The sequence below is a fragment of the Oratosquilla oratoria genome, chromosome 12, assembly GCF_046742065.1.
Source record: "Oratosquilla oratoria isolate Oo_2021 chromosome 12, ASM4674206v1, whole genome shotgun sequence".
In the NCBI taxonomy this organism is placed as follows: domain Eukaryota; kingdom Metazoa; phylum Arthropoda; class Malacostraca; order Stomatopoda; family Squillidae; genus Oratosquilla; species Oratosquilla oratoria.
The window spans coordinates 52,615,853-52,637,736 of NC_134788.1; the positions used below are offsets into that span (position 1 = coordinate 52,615,853).

Below are 21,884 nucleotides of genomic sequence, written 5' to 3' on the forward strand. Positions count from 1 at the left end.
TCAAGATAATAGGGAGGAAAGAGAAGGTGAATGGGAGTGGAGTATTTGGGGATGGAATAGGTGGGAGTGGATTTTATGCCTTTGTCGGCTACCTCCCTTGTAAGGGGGAAATAGCCATTGGTATATGTATTTATATTAACAGTAATGATGATAACAACGGACTGGTCACATCTGTACGGACAATAGATCACAAGCTACATTCAGTAAGGTTATTCAACTTATGAACATAAACTCAAATTATAAGAATATTTACTTTTCCCACCCAGCTGCAGCATAGGTAAAAGGCCTCGAAATCTGCAGATAATGGTACCTAGATGAATAATAATAATAATAATAATAATAATATTAATAATAATAATAATAATAATAATAATAGTAATAATGATGATGATGATAATAATAATGACAATAATAATAAATAAATAGATAAAGTACATCAGGAGGCTGCGGCCGAGTCCGTCACCATTGCCCTGTTGTGCACTTTGGGGACTATTGGAGTGGGGGGCGGTAAGAGTCACTCTTAAATTACCTGTTAAGTCAAGACAAAAGTATCACTCTTCTAGTCCGGTGGGTACTGCTCACCACGGGTCACCCATGACCCCGGGAACCATTCGCCAACAGTCGTTCGGCATTGTGTGTGAAACCCCACATTCGGTAATATGGCTGTAGTAGACGCAGGTTAATTTTTGGCTTAAAAGACGCATCTTGCATCCTGACAAAAACTGTAGAAGCAGGATCTTATGATAGAGAGAGAGAGAGAGAGACATTTTAGTATTTAGGGAACAAAGTTTATAGAATACGTGAAAGCTTTCAGCAATCAATAAGAGTTAAGGTTATCAGTGAGAGTTTTGACTGACAACCTTAATTAGAATAATAACATAAAAATAATAAGCTATACCAAAATGAGCATGAAATATTTCTAATGGCTTCGCAGATTCGGAACTGACTTGATTGTTTCCTTGAGTTTCACTAACTGAACATTTCAGCTCCACAATGGCTGGCAACATTTCTTGGGACCTCGTGTAAACTCCGCTGGGAAGACACTGTGGACAGCTGTCATTGTTGGGATCAACCATGGTCTTGGACCACGTGTTGGACTCGTGATCGGCAACTATTAACCCTCCGGATAAGACCTTAGAGTTCATATATGCCAGATCTATGGAGACATGCTGTTAGCTTACACACACACAGCTCCTTGCCCACGAAAGTTGGAGTCCAGCAATGCTGAAACTATTTCACTCTTGGACCGGAAACGAACTCGGACCAGTGGACTAGCAGTTGCAAACGGTACCACTGCACCGCTGAGCTGTGTGCTTTAGTGTGGGACTGCTTCTGTGTCACTAACATATGGGAGGGAAGCAGTGTTTCTGTGTCACTAACATATAGGAGGGAAGCAGTGTTTCTGTGTCACTAACATATGGGAGGGAAGCAATTTGTATTACTTTTGTGTTGGAAATCATTATTGAAGATGGAGATCTTGGGTTCGTGTGTGTGTGTGTATACACAGACATACACAAGCACACACACACACACACACACACACACACACACACACACACACACACACACACACACACACACACACACACACACACACACACACACACTATAGATCGGGGTGTGTGTGTGGGGGGGTAAGGTCATAGCATTACCCATAGATCGGTCATGCGAGCTCTGAGCTCTCTTTCGGGAGGGAAATAGCTGTCGATTACGAGTCCAACACGTGACCCAAGACCATGGTGAATCACACACCCACACACACACACACACACACACACACACACACACACACACACACACACACACACACACACACACACACACACACACACAGCTATAGAAGAGATGTGAAAAAGAACAGCTTTCCTCACAGAGTAACAGACAGTTGGAACAAGTTAGATGAGAAATTGGTGTGTGCAAAAACAATACATGAATTTAAAAATAATTTAGATAAAATGAGATATGAAGACGGGACTTCACGAACATAGCTCCCCTTCCCGTAAAATACAACTAGGTAAATACACACACACACACACACACACTCCCCATCCCGTAAAAAAGAACAACTAGGTAAATACACACACACATGCGACATTGTGGTCACCCAGTACTATTTGGTTAACGGATTAAGATTAACGAAGTTAACTTTTTTGGATGGTTTCCTCCTCGGTATGTATATGTATGCCGATTGTAGATGTCTGGTTGAGAGGATGACGTACAAGAGCCCTAGTAGATTCCGGTTGTTCAACCACAATTGTAACTGCCGGCCTGATTAAAGGATTCAGACAGGGAGATATGGCCCTGATGACAGTTGACGGAAGGGAGACAAAATGCGAAGGCGACCAAGAAGTTGAAATGATGTTGGAAGACATTCTGATACTATTAAGAGTGGTTGTTATTAGAAGGGTCATAGAGGGAATTGACGTGGTGCTGTTAATGGATGCAATTACCACAGCTCGGAGATGTCACGTTTGTCGCCAGACAAGTGAGGGTTGGAGCGATACGTGACCCGAGTACGGAATGGAGAGGAAAGAACCGCCAGAGGCCGGAAATAGACGTAGGAATGATCATGAAGGCCATGGAGGGCGGTGTCGCCACGAAGTTTCACTTCGACGAAAAGACGACACCTTGAACAATTGAGGACGAAGACTTCCTGGCGAAATTTGATGGCCAGAAGTGGGAGGTAGAGTGGTACCTCAAAGGAGGCTCACTTATATTGAAGAGCAAAGTCGTCTGCTATGAACAGACTCTCGGAGAGGGGGTGAGAGACGACTTTGACCTCGAAGTAGAGCGGTGGATTGATGAGGGAGTTTTGAGTCCTTGGGAGCAGCCGGTGGATGGTGGAATCTTGCCTCTGATGGCTGTGGTGCAGCAAACCAAGAACAACGTGCGACCGGTGTTGGATTTCCGGGAGCTGAATAAATTCGTAAAGACGGGGGGAGTGGAATTATGCCTTCTAACTTTAGCTACTTTCCTTGTAAGGGGGGAAATTGCATAAGTATGTAATTTTAAAAGTGAACACCTAAACGGTGTAACAAGAGATAATTAAATATTAATTTTGAAAATTATAATACATCAACGTAATATACGTTTTTCTCGGCGGAAACAGATAATAAAAAACTTCTTTAAAAACAAATACACTACAAAACGGAGCTGCGACGATGGGTTCGAGACACCATGTTGTCGTTTGTCCAGTCCCACCAATGTCGTTTTGTATTCTACGTTATGTGTCAGGTGTTTTCCCACTCCAAGTGACGTAATTTTTCAAACGGTGCTATGGAGCTGAGCTTCATGTATTTTCTTGAAGCTATCTCCTCCACGCCCTGCAGTCCTATCGGATGCCAAAACCGGCCGTCGACATCCTTGGCGACGACGAAAGGCCTGATGACCTCTAGCATTACAGGTACCGCATTACTAAATACAGGTTAAGTAAGAGCAAATGATCATACTTTAGTTTCTTCAACTTCCACAGCTATCAAAACAAGGATGACGTCTCAAGCACTTGTTGCGAATATGTTCATTAGTGTATCGCTTTTAGCAAAATTTTCTATTGTTGATTTCCACCAAGAAAACACATATTATGGTGATATATTACAATTTACAAAATAAATTTCTATTTTTCTATTGTTTTATTGTTTAGGTGTACACTTCTGAAATGTTACCTTCCCACATGTAATCTTCCTTAGATATTGAACGCAGGTCAAATAGTAATTAGATACACCACTACAGTGGAAGACAAACCATTAGCGAGGAAAATCTACTGATGAGGATTTCCTGTTTTTCATATGTAAGAGGCCATTACAATGACAAAAATATATTTCAAAATATCAGGTAATAAAGCTTCATTGTGTTGGATTAAATTCTTAGTTTAAGTGACATGAATCAGAATAAAACAGCATGAGTCTTTAAGAAGACTAAAACTTTAATTATTCTAAATATCAAGAGGCATATTTTAGCCTAGACAGAGGCAGGAGGTTACTTTACGGACAGCCATAATCTGCCAGTCGGTGAACCAGACATTGATTGGGAGGAGACTATTTATCTCAACCTAATAACTCACCAGTTTGATTACACACTTCTTTTGGCAGTATGTAGTTATACGACTCCCAAAGAATTGCAGGTTCTCTAATGACATTCTCTGATCAGAACAGGCTACATTCTTTGATGCCTTGTTTAATATTTTGAAGTGTCAAGAAGTACGAGTTTACAGATTTTTTCTATCCATCAAAGGACAATTTCATTTAATTATGTGAGTGTCCTTTTTCCAGTGAAACATTAATTAAGCTTTGTTGAGAGTAATTCCATGACGGTAGATAATCAAATAATAATCCAACTCCTACCTAACCTATCTTAACCCTCCACTGTGGTAGAATTATTTTTTTCCTTCCACTTGCATCTATCTTTTTTGGTACTCCTTTAATCCAGGGATACACTATTTACCTAGACTTAGGTAACTACAATAGAGGCACATTGACAATAGCTCTCTATGGGAACTGATAAACAATGCCAGTTCCTCCTTAGTTAAATGAAGTTCATAATCATTTTGTCATCCATCGTACACATTTTAACTCTTTTTTTTACTTTTTTGGTTTTAAAATATATTTCTAGTGAAACTTTGATACAAAATCACATCTGACAAATTATAATAACCTCAAATGCAAACCAAAATATATTTGAGGTGGAGATGTAAGGGGATACCAGTTCATGCCTGCCAAAAAATTAGTAAGATTTGCTTAGAGATGTGTAGTACAGTATTTGTAAACACACATTCTAAATTGAAATTGTGCTGTAGTCTAGAGTAGCTGCCTACCTACGTAAAAATCTACCTAATTTGATTAGGTGTTGGCCCCTTGTATGCATTTGCCTTGTACAGCATATTCTAGGACCTAACCCAAATAAACCTAGCAATGAAGAAATACAGAGGTTTGTGTGCAGCTCCCCATCTGTGTAATAGTGGAAGACAGAAAAAAATCTGAAGTAAAACAAATTTACATAGTTTATCATGGACTATCCCCTCTGTTGTATAATACCTTGCAAAATATGTATGGGGACTGCCCCATCTGTTATAAAACTGTAAGTTGCAACAACATTGAATGGGTTTGTTTCTGGTTCATCAACTTTACATTGGGATGAACAGGAATATACATACATACATATACCAAAGGCCCCCTTACACAGGAGGTAGCCAAAAAGAAAAAGGCATAGAAACCACTCCCACCCATTTTATCCCCTACTCACTCCACTCCCCTCCACCCACTTTCCTCCTTCTCATCTCGGCACCTCTTGAGTGATGGGTCATCCCTGCATCCAGCACACTGCCCTGGGTCAGAAGCAGTGTCGCAAGACACAGCACATCCACAGCAAGGCCACTTCATTAATTCGGTGACCCCCCTCTCCGTCCCATCAGGAGCATAGGAAGTTAAATCAAAATTGGCAAAGTGGTTCTTCCCAGAAAATTTAAGATTTCCCCAGAGATAATCACCATGCACAATTTCGTTCTTTCTTTCCAGCTCTTCTCAGTGGTATGATCCATTCCCTATGTCTGTGGGCAGTGAGTTCATTACATTTTTCTCCCTGGTTTTTTAAAACGGGGGATCCTGTAGAAAGATATCTTTTCACCATGCCCTGCTGTATTTGAGCAGATTATGACTGCACAAAGTTAATCATAAATACAGTTCTCTGACAGTGTCTCTTCTTGCTCGTGGTTTGCCCTCCAATATGGCAGTATAATATATCACGTGACCCCTGACATCATGCAGCGTAGTCTCTGTGTTCAGATCACTTCCAGCTTGAGAAACTCAGGTCTCTGATACGTGTCCCCTGTGTCCTCTCCCCAGTTGACCTTGACCAGGTCTTCAAAATCAAATTTAGTCTCCTGATTTGCCCAAAATTGATCAAGTCTCCTTTTGAAAATTACTATTGTAGAAGCCCAATTTAACAAGTCCTTCATTAGTGGAAGCCAGATTTAATGGAAGTTTAAAATAACTAGTGGAATATTGTGGAAAGCTTGAATTAGTTAACATAATTCCATTCAACCAAGCACATTCCAGCACAGTCATACTCACAGATACAGAAGGCTTCTGGAAATAAGCCAAAAAATTATTCAGCCTGTCTATCCAGCTCTTCATTATTCTCCTGATTTGGTTGGTAATGCTGTTGTTGTGGGTTGGTTTTTCTTAGATTTTCTTTATAGTTATATATCTGGCCATGTGTTTCCATTCTTTATCTAATTTTTTCTCAAAATATTTCACATTTTCTGAGTTTATTGTAGATTTTTTTTAGCCCATCCCACCCATTTACCAATGTCACAAGATTAATATTTTCTGGTGTTCAATTTTGTTCCTTATTTTTTGTGTCCTTTTGTACTAGCTATATTCCTCTGCATCCTGAAGACATCTCTTCAACATTCCTTATCATAAATTTTATTAACAATCTTCATAATCTCTATTGCATCCCCTCAGGAGTATCTATATTGAAGAGGTGGTAGCTTCAACATGTGTAACCTTTCTTCATATGGTAAACCTTGTATTGAAGGTACTAATTTAGTGGCTGTGTGTTGTACATTTTTTAAAGCTTCAGTATCTCTTATTTTATAACAGTGCCACAGCTGATTAGTGTATTCCAGTAGCAGTCTCACAAGTGTGATAAAAAGAAATCTAAACATCTGCTCATCCAAATATATGAACATTCAGATAAATCCAACGAGTTGGTTGACTTTATTGATTTCCTCTGCCATAAGCTCCAAGAAACTTAGAACATAGTTGATTATGACATCCAATTCCTTTTCAGATGATGCCTCTATCATGTTATTATACATAGTGTATATAGAGGGTTCTACCTCAGTTTTACCTCAATGCATGTAGAGCACTTATGAATAAGATCAATAATGAGGGTCCCAGGATAGAACCCTGGCGCACACCACTAATAATGTCATTCCATTCAGATGTCTCTCCATTAATTACTATGCTTTCTGTTATTCAGGAATGACAATCCATTCAATATAGTCAGGACCAATGTTATAATGTCTTTCTCAATAAGTCATCTATAAGGCATTTTATAAAAAGCTTTGATGAATTCAAAATAGGTCACATCAACAGCAAATACTTCATCCAGTATTTCCATCTATTTGTCCAGAACTTTTATGAGTTGGAATACAGTACTCCTGCCAGATATGAATCCAAACTGTTTCATACTAAGAATTTTGTGGTTTTTCATGTGGCCAGTTATATGCCTTCTTAATATAGGGTCTATTATTTTGCAAATTGTCCTAGTAATGCTAACCGGCCTGTAGTTTCTGGGATCACTCTTGTCCCCTTTTTTTTTTAGATATTGCTGTAATGTTTACCACTTTTCAATCTTCAGGTACAGTATGATTAGTGAAAGACAGTTTGAATAAAATTTTTAATGGTTCAACCTTAATTACCCAAGGATGTAAACCATCTGCACCAGGAGATTTATTCTTCTTCAACTTTTTTATAATTTTCCTAATGGGGCGTTCAAGTATTTCTATATTATTTAGATATGAGGAATGTCATATTTGTATCAGGTATGTTTCCTTCTGCTTCCTTGGTGAAGACATTGCTAAAGAAATCAGTCACCACTTCTGCCATTTCTTTGTTACTATCTGTCTTTCTTGTCTTTTCCACATTCACATACAATGGAGGAATACTGGATGTATTTCTAGTTTTGGACTGTACATATTAAAAAAAAAAAAAAGTTTTAACATTACTCAAAATATTTCTCTCTTTACTTCTCATTTCTTTTCTTGATGCACTTCTTTTTGGTTATTAGCTTATCTGTATTCTTCCTGTACTTCCATCTATTCTTTGGACACTTCTTGCTTATCAGTTTTCATCCTCTTTAGCCTTTATTACAATCTTTGTTCTCTTTTTATTTTGGTCCATAATTTTTTGTTCATTGGTAGGTCCTAGTTTGTCCTTTTTCGGAGTCTGTCCTACATATTCTCCTCTGGGTATACAGTTATTCACTAGCTCCATCATTTTTATTTTTTATTTACCTTAGTTCATCTCTATTTCATTAGAATTTAAGTAATTTTTCCCGTCAATACTCAGTTTTTCTCAGAATTGATTAGAATAAGCTTTTTTATACATGTATGCCATCTATTTGTTTTTCCTCATGTTAGGTTCTAAGTGACATTCAAATTTCAGGCATATGTGATCACTCTTTTCCTGTGAACTGGATATCTCTATATCATTCACTAAAAGTTCATCATTAGAAAAGGGTAAATCAAGAACATTTCCTGCAGTTCTCTCAAAACCTTGTTATTTCTGAATGGATACCCACACTGTGCTGTTCCTCGTAGCTACCTGGTGAGCCTGAAGAGATTATTGGTTAAAAGAAATACGCAGATGTGGTGATGTTACACTGGCCAAGTTAAACAATTTTCCTCTGTTTCTTACTGAGATTGCTGTGTATTTGCTTCAATCACATTTTGGTGGGTGACCTTTTTCTTCAATATGGTTCATGAATTCACTGGTGTTATGGTGGTGACGAACATCACCTTTGTGTTCTTTTAGTTTTGAATATTTCTCCTTATATAAAAAATTTCACAACCTGAGGATGGAATTTTATAAACTAAGCTTGGTATTATTTTCCGCCTTTGTTTTAATGAGGTCACTGATTTTCTCCCCTGTATCACATGAGATGTGGATATTTGTTTGAAACCCTTGCAGAGAAAGCTACAACACAAAAGTTAGGAGAATTTGTTACCTATGTTAGGGATGCATGGATAACAGGATTGCTTTGGGCACCACGTACATGGTCCATCTTCAATGAATCCATCTATACCAATAATGACGTCAAAGGATGGTATGGGTTTCTGAACTGACACACCAAATGTGGAAATCTATCATTCTACATCCACCTCCTCCAGGAACAAACAGATTTTGATGAACTCCAAATTCATTTCTCAGAAAACAAACTAAAATGCTGCCAAAGGAAGAAATACCACCAAATGCAAGGGCAATTGTTTGCTTTGTGGGAGGAATACATCACAGGACATAAAACTGCAAATCATTTATTACATAGGGCTGTGCACTTCATGGCTCCAAACATGGACTGATTTCTCTTGCTGACTTTCAATGTATAGAATTGGCTATAATGTGCAGACAGACAGTGTTGTGTGAAAATTGTGCTATATTTTTTGGTAGAACCAAATATACATCCTATTCTATATTGTTTTTTCAATATGCATGTATTGCCTTAAATTGCAAAGTGTATCCGATATTAATAATTGTATAGAAATAATGTATAAAATAGTTGTTAATATGTTAATTGTTCAAATAAAGATGTATGTGCGACCTGACGAACTCTGTAATGTGCAAAACTGTGCTAATTTTCTTATATTTCTATTATTTTGTAAACATGATTTACTCTGGATATAATTTTTATAACATTGTAAAACCAAATGTGTACTTTATTCGATATGTTATTGTTTGACCTCCATGGTCAGCTGATGCATGCCTGTTGAAATATGTCGGTCAAGTTTCCCACTTGGAAACAGAAAAGCGAGGACATTGTGACCCAATGACATTTCTACAGACCCGAGGATGTGTTTGACTAAGAATGTTCTCACCGGTAACCATCTCCTCCACAAGTTGTGTAAAATAAGTCCCTTATTTTTTCCTTGAAATCAAAACCAAATTTATCTTCTCCTCATTTCACTGAATAGTTTCTCCATTGTATCACCTTATATTTCACATTTAGATCACTAAATTCCTGCATCACTCTCAGCAGATGTTGATTAATTTCTTCACAGCTACTTTGGCTCCTATATATCAAGACCAACAGTATCTTTTCTGAGTGTCCTTGGATTTCAACACATGTATATTAAAAAAAAAAAAAAAAAAAATCAACATTACTTTATTATAGGGGAAGTCCTTCCTCACATATATCAAGAAACCTCTCCCTTCTTCATTATGTAAAAGGTTATTACCCAGAGTCTCATATCCTTTCAATTCATACTCCACAAATACTCTATCATGTCTAAAAAAAAATATTTACTTCCTGAACCATCACTATATGTGGTAACAAGATCATCTCCTCTAAACTTGAACTCATTCTATCCACAGAGAAAAAATATATATATTCACCTTACAAAAATGAAATAACATATTACAAACCCTATTTTATTTTTATTTTTTTATCTATACATCTTAGGCACATTCATTGCCTGTCATGCCACTGGCTTCTGTATTCCACCTATTTTCACTGTGGACCTGTCCCATGAATTTTCACTCGCCACATAAAAAAGAAAACTGAGCTTTTGCCCTGTTCATTTCTGTCTTTGGCCTTTTTATCTAGCTCTTTATCTTTCTCTCACTTTTGTTCATATCATGGGATAGCCTAATCTTACCAATCACTCTATCATCTGATTCCTTTAACCAATATTTTTTTCCTATAGTCCCCTCATGGAGTGACACAAGTATGTGTCTGGATTTTCCATTTTCACTTCCCCAGTTTGTGTCAAGTGTTACGATTCTCCCTACATCAGCAATATCATCATTGTGTACATTTGAGCCCAGGATGTAAACCTAATTTGGAAATTTGCTCATGACATAAAAACCAATTCCTGAAGTGGGTTTATGTCCTGTGTGTATGTACAAATAACCCATAAAACTGGCACATGAATCAATGATATGCTGGTTACTACTAAGAAAAAGGAAACACAATATTCCCAAGGGCTTTTCTGTAGTTCATATCTTCAGGGGATTAACAGAAGTGGTATAAAGTCACTTGTACCACTTCTGTGTCTCCCCCAAAGATATTAATTACACAAAAGCACATAGGGCTTTTTATTTCTATCCCCTTAATGGTATCCAGCGTATATATATATATATATATATGTATATGTGTGTGTGTACATACACATATATACAGTGGCGGTGCCAGGGGGGGCTTGGGGGGCTTTAGCCCCCAAAAAAATGGCCAGCCCCCCCATTAGCCCCCCCAACTGAAATGAGCAAACTGAAAATTTAAAACACTCATTGAAATAATTTTATTAAGTGGAATCTTTAATTGCCAGGGCTAAAGATTCGTCAGCCATCAGTGCTAGCCCTACCATTAACCCCCTCCCCTTCTGAAATGAGGATAATATATATGTATTATCATATTACTATTAGCCCCCCAAAAAATTTGCTCAGCCCCCCTTAGCCTCCCCAACTAAAATTTCCTGGTGCCACCGTTGCATATATATACAAACATACTGTATGCAAATAATGGAATACAGGTACAGTGTAAAAAGTAAAAGCATACAATGTCTATATACGTAACACATAATGGAATAAGAACTAAAAACCTTAAACTTAAAGTGGGTATTCATCACTGAAGATGCATAATTTTATCTATGCTGGTCATGATAAATTATTTGTGCAGTACTATGAAATATGTGATGGAGGTGATAACTATAATGTAGTGTGCTGCAGAACAAAGGAGAGCATTTACATCTTCTCTGAAGGTGCCTCTTGAGCTAGTGCTTCTTCAGATGTATCTTTGTGGTAAGTAGGTGTGTCTTCTTTCCTCATATGACTTAAATACATTGTGATAGGCAGTTGTTGTTTACTAGACATTCTGGCCAAGCAGTCCCTTCTCCCTGAGGAATGCCACAGCAGGAACAGGGTTTTCCCACAAATACTTTACAGTGTTGTGTTGCTGGCATGTGTGATTGTGTACAATGCAATCATCTATAATATGCTGTAGTGTCAGGTGAAATGCTGCATCTTGGACAGTAATCTGTGATGTGGTCATTCAGTCTCTTCTGGTAGCTTAGAAGGGCTGGAAAGTGGCTACACAGCAGTCTGGCCAGGTAAACTGTGTCCTTTCAATAGAGAGAGGCTTCCGAGGGATGGGTGTCAAGGGGTCTGGCATACAGCATTGTATTGTCTTGATATTTTTTGGCAGGTATGGGTGATCTGCCATGCAGTGTAGTGGTTGGGCTGTGTTTGTAGAGGCTGTGGCGAGTGTTTGTGTGCCTCTCATGTCAAGGTGATCCTTTACTTTGAGGAATTTCGTTTCATTGTGTAGATGGTCTGTAGGTGTTGTATATGTGCAGCCTGTAATTGTCTTTAGTTTTGTTCTGTATATCCTGTCAGGTATTGGGGTGTGTCTTGATGAGGGGCATATGCAGGGCTTACATAATTTATCACTAAGTATACATATTGTATTGTCTGAATATTGTACTTGCAAGTGATGTAAGTATGTTGAGTCTAGGTGAGCATTTTGTTTATGTCTGTGATGTGTTGCTTCAATGACATGTATATATCAAATTTTACTACAGGAATCTTGTGTGTGTGTGTGTGTGGTATGAAGGTGCTGATGAAGATGTGGGGTATGTATTTGTGTTCTGCTCTCCAGTTGGTGAGATGTTTGGCTGTGGATTCAGTTGAGGCTATTTCGAGTCAATTTGTGATGAAACAGGTGTTGAAATGTGTTGAAGTATGGCTGTTTTATTTCTTTGGTTCTGTCTGCATTATGGTGTGTGCATATAATGATCTTGTCTGTGTAGGAAGAGACTTGTATTTCTGAGGTATGGGGTGTGGGTATATCATGCATGTATAGATTTGAGGAGGTGTTGGGATAGAAATGGGACCTGAGGTACTCTGTTCCTAAAAATTCCTATGTGCAAAGATTGTCCATTATATGACACACAGGCATTTTTACCTACCAACCAAAACGTCATGATTGTTGAGGTTGTTTTAGTAGATATATCTGATTTTTTTTATATAGAAAAAACTTATTTTACTAAATGTGACAAGAAAAAGATATGGAAAGGACCTCTACACTTTCTTAGATCTTATTTATTTATTATTGTTTACTTAATAACTCAGATACACCACTTACCAGTGTATCTTAAACAATGTGACTTGCATAATTTATCCGTGTCAGATGAGTGACATGAACTTAATAACCCTTCCAAAAGGAGATCATACGTAGAGTCCATTCTTATGAGCCCAAATATGGAATATTTTGGAATTATATCAACATATGACTGCTGTAGCCAGCTGGGTCATTCACCACTTCCAAATCTCTTGACATGAGGAAAGAGCTAGATCAAAATATAGGTCATTCTGGACATGGTGGGGTGGGTATGCATGTAGATTTTGGGTGGTTTTCAGCACATTCCTAATGAAAAAGTAGAATGCAGTATATCATTGCACTCTCTCTGTTAGTGATTCTACTTATTTTGTGTTAGGTGATGACAAATACAAAAGGGCTTAAGTATGAAATGGTTTGTGAAAGAAACGTCCACTATCCTATTAAATATAAATCTTATAATTGCATTTTTTTTCCAGATTGAGGGTACCTATCACCATTTCTTTGGAAGAGCTATCTGTAGACTCCATGCTTATCATACAATGATAAGGATCTGGTGTGACATCTGTGGTACAGCTATATCACAATTCATCTTAGACATTGTGTGATGACCCACACTACAGAGAAGCCTTTCCAATGTGACCTGTGTGATTTTGCTCTTGTCATCTCAAATGGCACAAAAATTACCTCAAAGACCATATAGTGACCAACATGGGAGAAAGCCTTTCCAGTGTGACCTGTGTGAGTCTGCTTTCTCATAAAAGGAAGGTCTTATAAAGTATATGAGGACCAACAGGAGGGAAGCATTTACAGTGTGACCTGTGCAATTCTGCTTTCTCACCTAAACATAATATCACACAGCATATGATGACCAACACAGGAGAGAAGACTTTCCAATGTGACCTGTGCAATACAGCTTTCTCTCAAAAGGGTCATCTCACAAGGCATATGAGGACCCACACAGGAGAGAAGCCTTTCCAGTGTGTTCTGTGTGATTCTGCTTTCTCACAAAAGATTTGTCTCACACAACATATAAGGACCCACACAGGAGAGAAGCCTTTCCAGTGTGACCTCTGTGATTCTGCTTTTTCACAAAAGGGTTCTCTCAAAAAGCATATGATGACCCACACAGGAGAGAAGCCTTTCCGGTGTGACCTGTGCAATTCTGCTTTCTTACATAAGAGTTCTTTCATACAGCACATGATGACCCACACAGGAGAGAATCCTTTCCAATGTGACCTGTGCAATACATCATTCTCACAAAAAAATCACCTCAAACTTCATATGATGTCCCACACTGGAGAGAAACCATTCCAGTGTAGTGTGTGCAATAAACCTTTCATACAAAAGTGTCATCTCAAAGATCACATGATGATCCACACAGGAGATAAGCTCAGTGTGTCCTGTGTGATTCTACTGTCTCAAATTAAGAGTTCTCTCACACAGCATATGAGGACCCACACAGGAGAGAAGCCTTTCCAGTGTGACCTCTGTGATTCTGCTTTCTCGAAAAAGAGCCATCTCACACAGCATATGAGGGCCCACACAGGAGAGAAACCCTTCCAATGTGACCTGTGCAGTGCAGCTTTCTCAAGAAAGGATTACCTCAAATTTCATATGATGACTCACACTGGAGAGAAGCCATTCCAGTGTGGCCTGTGCAATAAAGCTTTCATAAAAAAGATTATCCTCAAAAATCACATGATCATCCACACAGGAAAGAAGCCTTTCCAGTGTGTCCTATGTGATTCTGCTTTCTCACAAAATATTTATCTCACACAGCATATGAGAACCCACACAGGAGAGAAGCCTTTCCCATGTGACCTGTGCAGTTCTTCTTTCTTAAATAAGAGTTCTCTCACACAGCATCTGAGGACCCACACAGAAGAGAAGCCTTTCCAGTGTGACCTCTGTGATTCTGCTTTCTCACAAAAGTGTTATCTCATAAAACACATGACTACCCACACAGGAGAGAAACCATTTCAATGTGGCCTGTGCAATTCTGCTTTCTTACATAAGAGTTCTTTCATACAGCACATGATGACCCACACAGGAGAGAAACCTTTCCAATGTGACCTGTGTAATACATCATTCTCACAAAAAAATCACCTCAAACTTCATGTGATGTCCCACACTGGAGAGAAGCCATTCCGGTGTAGTGTATGCAATAAACCTTTCATTCAAAAGTGTCACCTCAAAGATCACATGATGACCCACACAGGAGAAAAGCCTTTCCAGTGTGTCCTGTGTGATTCTACTTTCTCAATAAAGAGTCATCTCACACGACATATGAGGACCCACACAGGAGAGAAGCCTTTCCAATGTGTCCTGTGTGATTCTGCTTTCTCAATAAAGAGTCATCTCACACGGCATATGAGGACCCACACAGGAGAGAAGCCTTTCCTGTGTGATTTATGTGATTCTGCTTTTGCACAAAAGGGTTGTCTCACAAAGCATATGATGATCCACACTGTAGAGAAGCCTTTCCAGTGTGACATTTGTGAATCTTCTTTCTCAATCAAGAGTTCTCTCACAAAGCATATGAGAACCCACGCTGTGTAACCTCTGTGATTCTGCTTTCTCGCAAAAGGGTCATCTCACAACAAATGAAGCTCCACTCAGGCAAAAAGTTTTTGAGTGTGACTTGTGCAATTCAGCTTTCTCACAAAAGAGTTCTCTCAAACATCCCATGGTGACTCACACTTAGAAAATCTAATGTGATCTGTACAATGAACAGTGTGCCCTCTAAGCTGTGCCTGTATTTACCTAGTTGTATTATATGGGAAGGGGATCTACCAGTATGCTCATGGTGACCCATCTTTGTATCTCTCAGCATCTAGTTTGTTCTTAAATTCTTGTATTGTTTATGCACACAATTGTTTCATCCAATTTATTCCAAACATCACCACTCTGTGTAGAAAACTATATATTTTTTAGATCTATAAATATCCTTTTTTAATTTCTTTTCATGTCCTCTTGTTTTTCTTTTATCCTTCCTTGCATCTAGTGCAGACTGTGAGGTTTTAGTCTAATGAATATAAAAAAATATATAGAAATCATTAAGGGAAGTGCCATTTGGATGTGTTTATGAGAATGAAAAGCTACCAATTATATGGATATTCAATCAATTTAGATCATGTGTATAAGGAGTGGGTGAATGTGAAAGACAGAAGAGAAGAATAAGGTGTTCAAATCTAGAACTAAAGCTGAGAATTAGTAATGGACTTATTTTTTCATTTGTATTTGTAGCTATTTACAAAATTGAAAATTTTAAATAAAGGTAATCAGTCATTAGATTTTTTTTTTTTTATACTTTATTTCTTACTAATCAGATGAAAATAAAATACACATTTTTATCAGCTCTGTCATTGTTACCACACAGAGAAATTGAAATATATGCCAAATGATTTATCTTATTTATGGAAAGCCATATTTAAAAGTTATTTCATATATATAATAAAATATTAAACTAGATGGCAATCAGCACATACCTCCATCAATGACATGGCCACACAATCAAGATAATTTTGCCGCCATAATAAGTGGTAGCATGGGCCACATTGTATACAATCTATGAAATATGCAAACAACCTATAAATGCCAGGGTCGCAAATTCGTAAAAAATAATGTATCTGTATACATATCCAGATCTGCCTCAAAATCTAATAACTTATTTCTTGGCCTAAGACCTTTCCACAAAATTTTATCGAAATATGTGCATAACATATTTTAGTAGGTGTTGCAAACAGACACCAACAATGGCAAAAACACAACTTAGTGGAGGTAATGATAAACACTTAAAATTGTGTGCATTTGCTTAACTGGTCAGTGTACACATACTTTTCAAAAGAGGGAAAAATCACACCCAGGCAAATTTTTGCGGTCTCGTAACTAGGAGTAATTTATTTTTTACAAATGTATATACATCCGTCCGAGCCACTTACGTAAGGACTACCTGGGTTTCCGCATAAATGCGCAGTATTGACGTCATCAGCGAAGGTTTTATAAGGGGATGAAAACAGGGTTGACAGACGTCCTATTTTAGGTAGGAAAACCCCTTTTTTTATATATATCACTCTGTCCTTCCTCCTGCGATACCTCAAGCAAGACTTCAACATGTCATTTTTCAAGCCTGTCTGAAATTAATAACATGAATTACCTAACGTATACTAAAACTGAGAACTGAAGACCACAATGACCATTGAAGTATTTCTATTATATATGTATGCAGTTGCCATTGGGAACACAACGCCCGGGGGCGCACTATATGTGTACAAGTCAAGATATTAATAAAATACACACCGGGGCCTGAGACACCGACTCTCTGAGACGGTTAGTCTACCTGTAAGAGGCTAGTAGAATGTGCGGTAGATGGTGAAGGTTGCATTTTTATGTATCGGCTGTTTATAAAAAAAAAAAAAAAAAACACAGTTCGTAGGCGAAGGTTTACGCAAGCCCCCTCTCCACCTAGGGTCATGGAAATAGCCGGGAACCTGTATGGCATGTATATGTTTTGCTGACGTAGAAATTTCGTAACCTTTGTAAGTTATGCAGGGATTAGAGATTGCTTAAGTAAACAATATTGCATATGGACTTGTAACAACAAACTTGATTGGAGAAAAGTTGGAGGAGAAAATTCAATTGGTTCACGATTGTAAGATCACGCCCTTAGGAGAGGATCTTAAATATAAAGTTAAAGATCATTAGACTAAAGAAATTATGATGCCACTGCAAAACTTACCTGAGACTTAACAATGCATGTTCTCACGGAATTCATAAATTGTACCTTGAGCAGCACGTGTAACCGGTATTCAAGAAAGAAAAGAAAATCCTCAAACATTTCACCCCCCCCCCCTCTTATCTGAAGTACACTATATATAAATTGAAAAAGAGGAATTCTTGTAGGCACAGGGCCTAAGCAGGCGCGGATACAAGGGGGGGCCCAGGGGGCCCGGGCCCCCCCCAATGCCCCTAGTATGAAGAACAATGGTAATGGTCCATTACCATTGTTCACTCATCTCGAATTTGATTCTCCTTGGATGAACAGTTTTTAGTGCGAATTTATTATTTGAATTATATTTGTGAATTATATATGATTTTACATACAATTATGAGCAAAACAGACTTAGGTTTCTGGACCAATCTCCAAGCCAACAGCATTATTCTTGGGGTTAAAATATTGGCGTGTTTCAAGTATCGATTATCGGTTCCCCCCCACCTCCAATAACATTCCTGGATCTGCGCCTAGGCCTACTGACTAAAATGTGTGAACTAATATAGAAAAAGAAGTGACAAGAGAAAGGTGGGTGAAAGTGAAGAAAGGGTAAGATACTAAAGACAGTGATGAAAATTTAAGAGACGTACGGAACGAAAGTAAGAGCACGAAAGTGTCGGGCCAACAAAGGCAACAGTGAAGAGTTGTTGGTTTTTTGTCCTACTTTAGTTCAATGGTGGTATTTAAGCCCCCAAAGAAATGCCGAAAAGAAAGACTACACTTAACTATAAACGGGCTAAAGAATTCATGTTTATTGCTAAAAGCATAAATGGTGAATCTCATGCAAACTTGTAAATTATGCCCTCATGGTGTGCCACAGGAAGGAATACAGTTGAACAGTACGAAGCTTGTGCCACAGATAATCATAAAGTTAACACTCGTAATAATACCGGACTGTCATTGCTGTCATTTATCTGCCCACCTCATTCATGCTATGAAACATTACGCTGGTCAATAAATTGATTAGAATACGTGTAGCAGTGTGTCGGTGAGGAAAGTTGAAAAACGGGGTCTTGCTTCTTGAGTTTAATTGCAAGCGGATGTAAACAAACAAGCGACGTCTAGAACGTCTTCGTATCAGTAACTTAACAAAAACAAAAGATGTCTACATAGGATTCAATTAGATACACATGACTAAAAGTGCTGTATAGGATCTAAACCTATTACAAAGTATAAAACATATGAGAATCACATATATAAAGAATCTACAGCACCAGTATACAATTCTTTAACACCATTTTCATGTATATAAAAATAATAATAAGACAATTAATCTCAATTTACCACAATACCTGTCTCACAAGCAAAAGGAGATGAACTCTATATAATTTTTCTTCTGATTTCAAATACATTTTCACACGTTTTCTATCAGTCTTAATTTTTCTGTGATAACATATTATGTAAAAATATTTCACTAATAAATGAGGCTGATAATTCAATGAAACTTACTTTTAAAACATAGAAATGTATGTTTTTCGATTATATTTCTACTTTTGAGAGATCCCGTTTCAGTGCCCAACAGTAATCAGCCAATATTAAAGAGCTCCACTTCCCTTGATACCGGGTTTCCATGTTCATAATGTGGTTTAACCTCTTCCGTGCTCGTTACTGACGGCGCCAAGATTTGCAGAGAAAAAGTCCAAGTGATAGTCTAGGGAGTGGATTTTCAGGCTCATATTCATTCCAAGGCCTTGTAGGATGTCAGTAGCTCTTTTACGACTTCAGAACAGTTATTTGCTTTGTGATTCCTCCAAAACTCTGCGCAAACTATCTTAAATGACAGCCATACAGTTTTTTCAAGATCATTTTGCTCTTCAAAATTCTAGTCTCTCATCAGCTCCCTAATCTGGTATATATATATATATATATATATATATATATATATATATATATATATATATATATATATATATGTATATATATATATATATATATATATATATATATATATTGATATTGTCACAACTTTGGGTTGTGACACACGGCCTACTATTTCTTCTCATTTTCTTGCGAAGTCCTGCTTTCTTACCAAATACTTTCGTAGGCTCCACATTCTTTCGTCTCCTTTCAGCCCTTTTCGGCTATCAATATCCTCTACTCAATAGAACTACCGGAACTCTTAAGGCCTCTATCAACTACTTCTTGATATTTTTCCTTCTCCTTATATTCATTAACTGTTGCGCCGATTTGGCAGTCAATTACAGTGCCTTAACGAATTTGAGAGAGACTTCTAATTGCTCAGGAAAACCCTCCCCCTTCTCCTTCTTTCTAGGTGTCTACATATGCCTGCGGGCAAAGACACGAATGTTCAATATTAAGTGTGGGATTCCACAACCTCGCAGTTTTATTGTTCCTCCTTGCAGTTGTAATTTGCTACTTTATGAATAGAATTGGTGTATTCCATCCAAGAGTTACCGTTCGAATTGGTTCTAACGGTTTCATCTCCCCCCCCCTGCGTGCTTGCCATTTATTGTTTAGGCTAGTTTAATTATATTAGTTATGATCATATCTTCCTCTCTCGTGATTAGTGACTACCTCCAAGGAATAATAGAAATGATTCAACTTCCACCTAAACGTTGCACGGCGCTCCCTGCAGAACTATTGATTTGAAATTAAGAAAAACTGCAACGGTGTATGCCATACAGTGTATGGGCAGGCAGTTGACCCGTCAGTGCCTGACCAGCAGTTCAGCTTGGGTTCATACAGAGTGAAGTGGGACACAAGTGTCCTCGGAAGATCCAAATGCGTCTCATTTTCTCATAGAGTGACCATCGCGAATTCCACTCGTTAATACGAACTGTTTAATCACCGTCAATCATGCACGGCTGATTAATTATAAGTGACTAGTGCCCGGAGAGCTCGTGAATTAGTAACATTGCCACCGCATCCAGTGCCACCTCGACCAGGAACGTGTTTGATCGGTGCGGCGACGAGTTTTGCCTTCAGTGACTACAAAACTTAATCAGGGTGCAGAATCACCATTAGTGTGTGCAGAATCGCCTTTCGGGACATCCTGACCAGAAAGGAACTTTAGCCAGTGTGGAAGAAAAAACAACAACTGGAAAACGCCTACGGAATCGAACCCGCGTCCCGCCACGAGGTACCACACAACGAGGACAGTCAGGTTTCCCGCCACACTCAACAGCAAAGTTATCCCTCAATAGCAGCCGCATCCTGCCGGAAAGAGGGACCCGCACCTATTTGTAGACATCCCCGTAACCAGCAGAAGTCACTTAGAGATGAGAGCAAGTATCGACATATTGGTGAAGTATTAGCTAGACATTAAAAAGGGCGCGCGGGGTTAGCTAGGTAGAATACATAAGTGAAAATTGATTATCTCTTAGGTGAAGCTTTTAAGGGTTTGAGTTGCTGCATGTCAATAATGTTTGATTGTGGAAGTAATCTTGATCATTAAAACTCACAATGGGATGATTTGTTTGATTAGCCTAGGATTGTGTTTTACTGAATGAGTTGCCCCCCCCCTTTGAGTTATAGACACGCCCATATTGAAGGGTGCGTGTGTGGTCCCGGTCGGTGACTCAAACCTCCTGAACCTTGGCTTCCCACTGCAGCTATCTCCCTTCTCCAATTCCCCAAAGTATGAGTATTTCCCACGCCCCCACAACCACCAACTCCTCCTTCCACTGTCCAGGGATTTTGTGACACACACACACACACACACACACACACACACACACACACACACACACACACACATATATATATATATATATATATATATATACGGTATATTTATGTATATATACTATATATATAGAAAATGGAGAAAAGTGGGAGGTGAGCCAGCTGTTGTTTGCGGACGACACTGCGCTTGTGGCAGGGTCGGAGGAGGGATTGAGGAAGCTGGTGGCAGAGTTTGGGAGAGTATGTGATAGAAGAAAGCTAAAGATAAATGTGGGTAAAAGTAAGGTGATGAGATGTACAAGGGGTGAAAGTGGCAGTAGACTGGAAGTGAACATTAAGGGAGAGCGACTGGAGGAAGTGGATAGTTTTAGATACTTGGGTGCAAGTGTAGCAGGAAAAGGTGGAGTGAAGGTGGAGGTAGAATGTAGATTGAGAGAAGCGAGTAAATGCCTTGGTGGATTAAAGAGTGTAATGGGGAATAGACATTTAGGAATGGATGCTAAGAGGAGACTGTATGAAGGAGTGATTGTGCCAACAGCACTGTATGGGGCAGAAACGTGGAACATAAGAGAAGAAGAGAGAAGGAGTTTGAATGTGTTTGAGATGAGGTGTCTGAGAAGTATGGTGGGGGTTA

General features: G+C 38.5%; 1 protein-coding gene across 1 annotated transcript; it reads left to right on the plus strand.

Moving 5' to 3' along the window:
• The first annotated feature begins 14,277 nt into the window (after positions 1 to 14,277).
• LOC143031763 (uncharacterized) lies at positions 14,278 to 16,929 on the plus strand. The gene has a single exon (XM_076196003.1). It carries the CDS (start codon positions 14,281 to 14,283, stop codon positions 15,391 to 15,393), a length of 1,113 nt encoding a protein of 370 aa, XP_076052118.1. The 5' UTR covers positions 14,278 to 14,280; the 3' UTR covers positions 15,394 to 16,929.
• Positions 16,930 to 21,884: the final 4,955 nt, after the last annotated feature.